The sequence below is a fragment of the Mercenaria mercenaria genome, unplaced genomic scaffold (assembly GCF_021730395.1).
Source record: "Mercenaria mercenaria strain notata unplaced genomic scaffold, MADL_Memer_1 contig_1776, whole genome shotgun sequence".
In the NCBI taxonomy this organism is placed as follows: Eukaryota; Metazoa; Mollusca; class Bivalvia; order Venerida; family Veneridae; genus Mercenaria; species Mercenaria mercenaria.
The window spans coordinates 37,588-49,375 of NW_026459779.1; the positions used below are offsets into that span (position 1 = coordinate 37,588).

The 11,788-nt window shown below is 38.3% G+C and overlaps 1 protein-coding gene across 1 annotated transcript; it reads right to left on the reverse strand.

Moving 5' to 3' along the window:
* Nucleotides 1-3,368: 3,368 nt before the first annotated feature.
* Nucleotides 3,369-10,439, reverse strand: LOC123532402 (uncharacterized). The gene is made up of 2 exons (XM_045313828.2): nucleotides 10,220-10,439; nucleotides 3,369-4,251 (listed from the first exon to the last, which is right to left on the reverse strand). The coding sequence occupies exons 1-2, from the start codon at nucleotides 10,228-10,230 to the stop codon at nucleotides 3,741-3,743; spliced, it is 522 nt and encodes a 173-aa protein (XP_045169763.2). The 5' UTR covers nucleotides 10,231-10,439; the 3' UTR covers nucleotides 3,369-3,740.
* Between the last annotated feature and the right edge of the window lie 1,349 nt (nucleotides 10,440-11,788).

Here is an 11,788-nt window from a genome sequence, read left to right on the forward strand (position 1 = left end):
TTTCTCACGCGACCGATAGAAAGTTTCTCCTATTGGACTGGTGCCAAAAAAGCACCTAGAGAATACAGATTAATACATCATTTGTCATAATCCGCTGGGCGGTTCTGTTAACGAATTTATAGACAAAAATATTGCTCAGTGCAGTAAACGAAATTTGACGCTGCCGTTCAAATGATTCAGGAGTTAGGGCAGAGATGTGACTTTTTCAAATTAGATATCAGATCGGCTTTCCGTTTATTGCCTGTTGCGGTTACAGACTTTGATCAATTACGTTTCAAATTTGATGGTAAATATTATTTTGATAAATGCATGCCGTTTGGCTGTTCGGTGAGTTGTAGTACATTCGAGAAACTTGCTACTTTTTTAGAATTTCACGGGCGCAGAAAGGCTCGGAGTAGGCATTTAATTCATTATTTGGATGATTTCTTAGGAGGTGGTAGATCCGATACGGGCGAATGTCTCTATCTTATGCGCACATTTAACAAATGTCTTAGTCAGCTGAATGTTCCAATAGCAGACAGTAAAACGGAAGGCCCAACGACAATTTTGTGTTTCCTTGGTCTTGAACTCGATTCTGAAAATATGCTTGTCAGAATTCCTTTAGATAAAGTAATGGAGATATTAAAGCGTATTGTCTATATCCTAAATAAAAGTAGCAAACGGGTCACGTTGAGAGAGATGCAGAACTTGATCGGGATACTAAATTTCGCATGTCGAGCTATTGTCCCCGGAAGACCGTTTTGCAGAAGGCTTATTAATTCTATTTGCGGTCTGAGTAAGCCTTATCAACATTTACGTATAAATAGAGGTGTAAGACAGGATTTGCTCATGTGGAAATACTTTTTCCAGGAGTTTAACGGTGTAGCAATTTTTCATGATAGGTTTTGGGTGTCTTTGTTCACAGACAGTGCGGCAGGTGAAGGCTTCTAAAAAGGTTTTGGTATTTATTTCTCTGGTCAGTGGGCATATGCGAAGTTGCCGAAGGAATGGTTTACAGCAGGCTTAACGCAGGATATTAATGTATTGGAATTGTTCCCAATACTCGCGGCGCTTTTTATTTGGGGCAAGGAATTAAGGAATAAAAATATTTGTTTTAGGTGTGATAATTTGGCAGTAGTGCACATTTTAAATAGCATCGCTTCGAAATCAGATAACGTGATGGTACATGTACGCAATTTAACAATCGAATGTATTGTAACCGTTTTGGGTAGGATGGTTGTTGTTGTTGGTTCGCCAAGGGTCAAGCAAGTGCTTTTATGGCCGGTAGGGCACACCGGTCAAGTCGCAATAGATACATGACCTCGCACCAGCCGATCCCGTGAGGCAGAATGACCCTATCTCTCGAGTTCAACCTGTGTTCGGTGTATGGACTTTATCCTACTGGGATTCGAACTTTGTCCGACCCTGGCAATAAGATTTGCTGTGATATATCAGGGAGGTTACTGTCCCCTAGGTTCGACTCTGGGTATATCCATTGACTCTAAAATCCAGCCAACAAAGAAAGAACCAAGCTGATAAACAGTTTATGACTTTATTCAATTTAAGAAAAACTCCAGCTATTAACGTATAAATTTATACTAATTTCACTAGTAGTGAACCTTAAGTTTTATCCGTAAAATTTGACAGATTAACCCTAATTAACCATATAGTGACCTTAATAATTCAAGAACAGAAGGCTTATCTCTTAATACACAAAATACATAATCAAACAGAATAGTCCCTTAAAGATAAGTAACAAATGTGACCCTATAATAATAATACCTAAGTAGGAAATCAGAACCTACAAAAGCAATAATAAAACACCTTTAGATAAGCGATTGCACTTAAATATTATCAGCCGACCACAATTAAGAAGACTATCTATCAAAAAGTTCGGGAATCCACTGTCGGAACCTTCCCTAGTGGCACAGATCGGAATTTGGCCTCTTTGTACATGCAACTGAGCGTGAATACAGAAAAACCTTAATTGACTTATAAATTATAGAATAAAGAGAAAGTTTCACTAATGCAATGCGCTGGACAGAATAATGCTGCCAGAACTGTGAAACACCCTTAAATGCAGTGTGATACTTATAATGTAGGCTCCAGAACGGAATATGGCCGTCTGGGACCGTGAATTGATACCGTATATAGGACGAGAGTTAAACCTTTCTCCCCGATTAGAGCTGAAAAAAAAAAGATTATAAATAAGCCAAGAAACGACAATCTGAATGGTTCGGCAATTGTCTACACAAAGTTGACAGTTTGTATATAATAAAACAACTTATAAAAAGACATGAAACTTTAAAGTGTGGAATATTTCGTAGTCTACAACATAAAAATAAATGCATTATACAGTTCTTGAGAAAAACAAGGGAGGTAATTCAAGTAGTATAGAATTAGTGTTGTTACAAGAGTTATCATACGATGAATAAAAGTCAAAACCGCTACATTCCTTCCCTCTTAGTACAAAAAAAAATAGTACGAAGGAATATTTTTTTTTTAAGACACTTATTATTAACAAACTTAACATATGTATAACATACCACATTTTAAACTTAACAATTATAAGTTTGACTGTAATGAGATCAATCACAGAACTCCATGTACAATAATATGCATGAGCCAAAACAAAACTCTTTTCAAATGTTGGTAAACCTGACAGGTTTTTACATTTTCAACATTTTAAGAGTTTCTAGCACCATTCTTAGCTACATGCTTTCAATTATGTACTGAAATTAGTCTAATTATGCAATTAATATCTTAAACTATGTACATTTGATATGTTAATAAGAAAGTCACACTATTTTATAATCCTGCCCTGGAAGGTCCTTAATAAAAAAATAGCACTGCACGTTAAAAATACTGACTTTTATCTCAATCTCCTGATTGAAATAACACTTTTATTTTATCACAGAATAGTTGGATCCTCGTCTAAATATATGGGGCGTTCCATAACGAATTCGTCCTTCTAGAATAAAGCTGAAACCGTAGCATACTACCAGGGTCAGGTGAAATAGAGAGAGATGAGGCTCAGAGCTCAGCCAACCGAGGGCTATGTAACAGAGTTAAACCAGGTATCTGTCTATACTCCCATGTCAATATATAAAAGATAACAATCGTACTAACTGTGTATCACTTTTGTAATAATGAATACCATAATTATGTACACAATATTATATATATATAAAAAAAAGGTTATGTCAAACCTTGAGTGTTAAACATGACAACCTATGTTGGATACCTATGCCGGATTGATATTATTGTTAAATCTAGTTTAACAAACTTTACATTATTAATAATGTATGTAGGAAGTGTAAAAAAAACGAGAATAGGAAATGTACTCTATGAAATCAATGTAGAGTAAGTAAATGAATTACAGCATCCATGTATTTGTGAAAGAAAGGGTTACAAAAGTACTTAACGAATGATAAGCACAAGTGTACTAAATAAATGAGTACACACGTTTTAAGAACTATAACTATGAATTGTACAAATATGATCTAATATCTCTTTTTTTTTTTTTAGTAAGTAGGATATTTTGTCGTTATGAAAGGTGAACAATTCCCAAATACTGTGACCTAGGATCCATAAAGATGGGGAAAACCAAAATATGTTATCCCTCTTAGAACTATATTGAAGTTTTATATTATATTGACAAAAAGAGTATACAATGACGCACAGCTGAAGAAAACAGCACAACACCCGGTGTTAATTAATAAAATATCATACCAAAAAAAAAAACCCCAACAACTTAATTTTCAACCCACTCGCTTAACAGTAGGGTCTAGAAACCCCAAGGCGATGCGACATGCCCTAGCGTCAGCATCCCTTGAATAACGCTGAAGGCGTTGTGAGGCAAATTTGTTGCCCACAGCCGCCTTCCGCGCCTGTCTCCTTTCAAAAGGTGACATCTTAATTTTGACAAAACCTCCCAAGGGAGGTCTTACACCTTTTGGGTCAATATATTTATCATTATGGGTGAAGCGAGGTGTGACCCCTTCTTCCCCTTGACCCTCACATCTCTTTTCTGACGCATGGGCATTGTAGCCCCTTATTCTAGCAAAATGTTCACCACATTTGTTGCAAACATATTCCTTATGCATGGGCAAGTGGATTTTTATCATGTGACGTTTAAGGTCACTGGGGTGTTGAAAGTACTCAAAATTATAACAATCATTTACAGGACAGCACATCCCTTTCGCCGGGAATGCTTCCTGTGCCATAAAGATTTCTTCTTCAGCCGGATCTACTGTCAACTGTACTTCCTCACTATTTAAACAGAAATAAACGGAAATTACCATATACTAAAAGAAAACATTTAGGAATTACTTTCCCTATATGTTGAAATATATATATATAGTTTTACGTCCAAACATACGGTGTCATGTCACGGACCCAGGCGTACACAATTTCAACGGACGAGGCTCAATATAAATAAGGTCACTAAATTCTGGTAGTACCCTGACATCTATAACTATGATACTTTATTACCTTGAATTAAACCACTTTTATGTTATGTTTAATAAATTTATACAGATGAAACTCTAAACATTAAACATTTTACATTGATGCGATTCACCTTTATTTAAAGACAAATATATTTACATAACTTTAATACTGTTCAATATAAGCTGATACCCTATTAATCTTATGGCGAGTATCGTATACGCGGTTTTACCGCTCGACCCACTCTGGTTCTTATGGGATTCTGAGGCGGAGGTTCGGGCTCCAGTTCGGGTTCAGGCGTAAATTCTATTACTTGCTCTTCCGGGATTGGAACCGATACGTCACCCTCTACGATTTCTACATTTCCATCCAGTAATGGATCATCATAAATCCACGGTTCTGGTGCGTTTGTACCTAAATATGGTTTCAGGTGGTCGACATTAACGTTCACGACAGGTGCGTTTACGTCACGCTGTATAGAGTACGTAGTTTCGTTGACTTGTGCCACTACTAGGTACGGGCCTACCCAGTTGACTCCCAATTTAGTGTTTGCTATAGGAGGATAATATCTCCAAACAAAAGAACCTACTTCGAAACGGTTTACTTTAGCCTTAATATCATAATAAGTTTTCTGCTTGACAGCGGCCTTTTGTAAGTTGTTACGTGCCCAGGAGTAAGAAGTTTCAAAAGCGGATTTCATCCATTCTACATATTCTACAGTGCACGGAATTTCCTCAACATCTGGTGGGGCTTCATACATGAGATCAATTGGACAACGTACCTCTTGACCAAACATTAATTTATATGGTGTATATTTGGTGCTGGAATGCTCAGTTGTGTTGTATGCCATGGCAATGTAGCATAAGAAATCATCCCAATTTGTTTGATTTTCAGAGCAAAAGATGGTCAAAGTTTGTTTTAACGTTCTATTCCAGCGCTCTACAACTCCGTCTGACTGCGGCCTATAAGGACATGTACGCGTTTTCTCTACACCTAAGAGTCGACACATTTCCGAAAACAAATTAGACTCGAACTCCCTACCCTGATCTGAATGAATTTGATGGGGGCACCCGTACCTACAGATAACTTCACAGACTAATTTATCGGCAACTGTTTGGCTTGTTTTATCAGGTAATGCGAAAAGTTCGACCCACTTTGTAAAATAATCACAGATGGCAAGAATATATTCATTGCCGTTCTCAGTTTGACTTAAAGGTCCAAATAAATCCAAAGCGATCACTTGAAATTTCTGTGACGTTCTTACAGACTTAAGTGGATATTTGCCTACACCAGGTCCTGGCTTTGTCTTAGCACACGAATCACATTGTTCACACCATATTTTAACAGAATCGTGGATTCCTGGCCAATAAAAACGCCTACGAATGGCCTCTATAATCCTATCGCGACCAAAATGCCCGGCTGTTCTATTTACATGCAACTGAAAAAATATTTCATTACGAATTACTAACGGTGCCACCAACGTAAGAAATTCGTGACCATTCGCGGTATATCTTTTATACAAAATGTTGTCATGTACTTCTAACGATGACCACTGACGCCAATATTGTTGAAATTCCCATGATTTTTGCAGTGAGACATCCCTAGGCGGTTTTGTGCCTGAATTGACAAATTGTAAAACTTCAGAAATGGCCATATCTCGACTTTGCAATGTCTTAATTTCAGATTTATCTCTATACTTGATCCAACTGCTTATCAAGGCATCCTCCTCTACCGTTCCTACCCCAGGGAATATATCAGTAGCATTGCCACAGGCTCCCGCTGTCGCCTCTTCGACGCGGATAGGGTACACAGACATATCGTCCGTGTCAACAGACTTAGGGTCTGTTGGCGCACCGGCTACTATACCGCCCATAGACTGTTCAGGGGAAGAGTTAGTTTGTGGCTCAGACAGAAAAGTGCTGCCTGCTTTATCACCGCAGTCTATACACCCAGTATTTTTACATTTGGGAGGGGGAATCCTTGATAATGCGTCTACATGAGGAATTTGTTTGCCTTTCCTGAACTCAATGGTAAAATCATATGTATCAATAACGCTTAACCAACGACTAAGCATGCCTTCAGGATCCTTAAAGTTCTTGATCCAGACTAGACTTGAGTGACCTGTTCTAGCTATAAATGGCCTACCATACAGATAATGCCTAAAGTAGCGAATGAAATAGACTATCGCGTACAATTCTCTCATTGTAATACAATAATTCATACGAGATTGACCTAAAGTCTTGCTAGCATATGCGATTGGAGCTTCCCTATCTCCTTGAACCTGAGACAAGATGGCGGCAATAGAATGACCGGAAGCGTCTGTTTCTAAGATGAACTTCCCCTCACGGGTGGGGTACGATAATACTGGTGGCTCCGTCAAATTTTTCTTGAGCATGTCAAAACTTTCTTGACAGGAAGTGTCCCATTTAAATTTTACGTTCTTACGGGTCAGGTAGGTTAAAGGTGCCGAAATTTCTGCACACTTTTCTATGTATACTCTATAGAAATTGACTAAGCCTAAAAAGCTCCTAACTTGCTGTTTATTCACAGGCTCTTTCCAATTCAAGATGCACTCTATCTTTGCAGGATCACATTTCGTGCCCTCTTCAGTAGCGATGTGTCCTAAGAAACTAACTTGCTTTTGGAAAAATTTGCATTTAGACGGTTTTAACTTTAAGTTAGCTTCTCTAAACCTACTAAACACAAGTTTTAAGTTTTCTAGAGTACTTTGAAAGTCTGACCCATACACAATGACGTCGTCTAAATAACAAAGACATTTAGACCACTGCAGACCCCCCCAAAACATGTTCCATCAACCTCTCAAATGTAGCCCCAGCATTGCATAATCCAAATGGCATGACCAAAAAATGATACAGTCTGTTTCTGCCTGTAGGTGTTACAAAACCAGTCTTTTTCTTGTCTTTAGGATGCATCTTGATTTGCCAGTAGCCAGAAGCTAAATCTACTGTGTTGAACCATTTACTATGAGCAAGATTATCAAATATTTGTCTAATTCTGGGGAGTGGGTATGCATCTTTAGTCGTTACAGAGTTAAGTCCCCTAAAATCTATAGCGAATCGATAAGCACCGCTTGATTTTTTTACTAGACATATAGGTGCCGCCCAAGGAGTATCACTTGGTTCAATTATCCCATCTTTCAGCATTTTATCAACTTCCTGTTCAGCTAAAGGAACCCTACGCGGAGGTAACTTAATAGGTTTTGCTATACCAGTGTCAATGGTATGTTTAACCAAATCAGTCTGGCCTATTTTTCCATCAGGCCCTACAAAAATGTCTTGAAATTCTAGCAAAAGATCCTTAAATTGGCATTTTTCTTGCTCTGATAAAGAAGGGTCAACCCCATCAACTAAAGGCTGCAAAAATTCCGGAAAAGTACTATTATTTGTTGAAGATACCTGCTTACAGTGTACACTTTCAACTGGAGCTACATTGCCTATACAGTCCCCTTGCTTGATTTTTATCGGCTTATCAGTCAAGTTCATTACAGAATACAATGACTCACCATCTTTTTCAACCATAGACTTAGCCATAACTAATCCCCTTTTTGTAAGACTATTTATAGGTTCCACCATATTGTGTTTCTCATATAAAGGGCAATTTGGAATTCCCTTAATAAACATCTCGGACTCTGGAGGAACAGAAACATCTTTCTGGGCTAAAATTCTGCTCACCTTATCTGACTTTATTTTGTACAAATTTACGACTCCATCTTTTGTTTTCCAGGATAAATTATTCTGATTCAGAATCCTACCCTTGGATGTAATGAAATCTTGTCCTACTATGCCCATATTTCCTTCAATATCAGCTACTGAAAATGGCCATATATAAGACTCTACTTCAGTTGAAAACTCAAAGTTTGCACGCCCCAGAATTGTTATTTTTGATCCATTAGCCGCATATAAATTCGAAGATACTGTGTCTAATTTTGGTTTCCTATCTCCTAATTGTTCATATGTTGAACGAGAAATTAAACTGACTGGTGACCCCGTATCAAACAAAATGGGCATTTTTAAAGTCTCAATTTCAGCATGGAAGTACCAACAGGCATTCGAAAAGTCCCTAACAGAATCGTTTTCCACGTGACTAGTATTGCTAGGGGCTCCGTTATGGCTATGCACCTTGCTATTACTGGGAGACGCAGTGTTATTAGGAGATTTGGTATTTTGAGTAATTCCATTCGTATCAAGAGAGTCAACTCTGCTCATATTAGTACTTAATGAACTCAACTGTTCTTTACTAATGGCATCAACCGACGGTTTAAGTGTCTGAGAACCCTCTGACTCGACAGTACTCTTAGTATTTTGGTTCTGTTTAATTTGAGTACTTTCAATACTTTGATTCGGGCACATACGCGCATCTATCCAATTTTCAATGTTCGGAAATCTTAGCTTATCTTCGGTTTTTCATAGCTTTGATCCCTACTGACTCGACCACCTGATTGATTTTCCGTGCTTTCAGTGCTTTGATTATTATTTGACTGAACTACTTTAGCTGGGGTATCTCTAAAGACCGTTGCAGAAATTTATTTACTAATCGGACTTTGACTGTTGCTGCGGTCGTAGTTAGTATCTGGCATTCCGGTAAAGCTAACATGTTTTTTCGGCTTAATTTCTTGATGTAGGGCTGACCTTTCGCCGTCAAGGTCAGCCGGACCTAGTTTAAAGGTCGTGGTGCTGTACAATGAGCTGCTATATGACCTAATTTTCCGCAACGTCTACAATTAACTTGTATTCTATGTCGACTGTAATCATTACGAGGGCCTTGAAACGGAGGTCTATTTTGTACAGGTACAGGAAAAGGAGGCGGAAACATAAAACTGTTTGGATGCGGAAATCTAAACTCGTTTTGTCTTGGAAACCGATTTACATTTTGCGGCAGCATCGGATTGAATTGAACATTTTGCCCCGCATCGTTATTGTATTCAGGCCTCGGCTTCCTAACATTTGTTCCTGGATTAGACATTTCTAAGTATCGCGCATGTGCGATGACGTCGTCCAGACGCTCTGTATGATGTATAAACATATATTCCCTAATCTTTTCAACCCAACATTCGTTGCCTAACCCGTCCAAAAATCTATCTATCAAATAACTCTGAAAGAATGGTCCCTTTTCGCCAGGGTACGTTTGTTCGGCTAATACTACTAGCTCGTTAACATACTGCTGTATAGTTTCGTCGGACTTTTTCCTACGTTGCCGCAACGCAATACCGGCTGAATCTGTACCTAAGGTATCAAACCTAGACTTTAACAATCTTTTAATAGACTCATATTGTGATTGTTCCGACAAAGGCATAGAATGTATGTTTCTGTACAATATCAGGCACTGCCAGCCAAACACGATCCGCCATCATATAGCTATCCCAACCGTTAATTCTTGAAGCTTTTTCAAAACTCATGATAAAAGACTCTAATTTATTTGGATCCTCGTCGAATTTCGGAAGTTTTACTTCTTTATGATTTACTGGCGTACGTACTGAACTGTCGTAAGATGGATACGGCGGCGGCGCCGTGGATGGTGACTGTGTATATGTAAACGGATCCAACCCGGCAAGAGCGGTATCATTATACCTGTTAGTAATAGGTGACTGCCAAAAAGATGGAGCATCAGGCCTGGCGCGTGGCGTAGATTGAAAATATGCATCCTTTTCTGACAATTGTATTAAATTATTACTTGAGTCCGGAACCTCGAAAGCGACTCTCTTAGGGGTCACGGTTTCGTTAGGTTCATTCGACCCATGAAACAGGCTTGTCGGCCTCAAAGTGTTATTTACCTCATGGCCATATTATTTTGTCTGTGTAGACGCTTGCGTGGTCGAAACGGAAAGACTTGGATTTCCTATACTTGAAAACTCGTAGTCACTGAAAAACGCCATTGTCATACACTTTATTTATCACACCTATATAAATTGAGCTATATTTAGCACTACAGGCATTTACTTGAAAACTTTAATATTAATGACCAGCTTAATAAATGAACTTTTTGATTCAGTAAATCAGCCTGGTTCTTCTATTTTCAGGCTTAAAGTCAATTTAAAGATATACCCTGCTCGCAGCGCCAAATGTAACCGTTTTGGGTAGGATGGTTGTTGTTGTTGGTTCGCCAAGGGTCAAGCAAGTGCTTTTATGGCCGGTAGGGCACACCGGTCAAGTCGCAATAGATACATGGCCTCGCACCAGCCGATCCCGTGAGGCAGAATGACCCTATCTCTCGAGTTCAACCTGTGTTCGGTGTATGGACTTTATCCTACTGGGATTCGAACTTTGTCCGACCCTGGCAATAAGATTTGCTGTGATATATCAGGGAGGTTACTGTCCCCTAGGTTCGACTCTGGGTATATCCATTGACTCTAAAATCCAGCCAACAAAGAAAGAACCAAGCTGATAAACAGTTTATGACTTTATTCAATTTAAGAAAAACTCCAGCTATTAACGTATAAATTTATACTAATTTCACTAGTAGTGAACCTTAAGTTTTATCCGTAAAATTTGACAGATTAACCCTAATTAACCATATAGTGACCTTAATAATTCAAGAACAGAAGGCTTATCTCTTAATACACAAAATACATAATCAAACAGAATAGTCCCTTAAAGACAAGTAACAAATGTGACCCTATAATAATAACACCTAAGTAGGAAATCAGAACCTACAAAAGCAATAATAAAACACCTTTAGATAAGCGATTGCACTTAAATATTATCAGCCGACCACAATTAAGAAGACCATCTATCAAAAAGTTCGGGAATCCACTGTCGGAACCTTCCCTAGTGGCACAGATCGGAATTTGGCCGTCTATTTACCTCTTTGTACATGCAACTGAGCGTGAATACAGAAAAACCTTAATTGACTTATAAATTATAGAATAAAGTGAAAGTTTCACTAATGCAATGCGCTGGACAGAATAATGCTGCCAGAACTGTGAAACACCCTAAAATGCAGTGTGAGACTTATAATGTAGGCTCCAGAACGGAATATGGCCGTCTGGGACCGTGAATTGATACCGTATATAGGACGGGAGTTAAACCTTTCTCCCCGATTAGAGCTGAAAAAAGAGATTATCAATAAGCCGAGAAACGACAATCTGAATGGTTCGGCAATTGTCTACACAAAGTTGACAGTTTGTATCTAATAAACCAACTTATAAAAAGACATGAAATTTTTAAGTGTGGAATATTTCGTAGTCTAATACATAAAAATAAATGCATTATATAGTTCTTGAGAAAAACAAGGAAGGTAATTCAAGTAGTACAGATTTAGTGTTGTTACAAGAGTTATCATACGATGAATAAAAGTCAAAACCGCTACATTATGAAGGAGAATATTGTAATTAAGGCTCAGC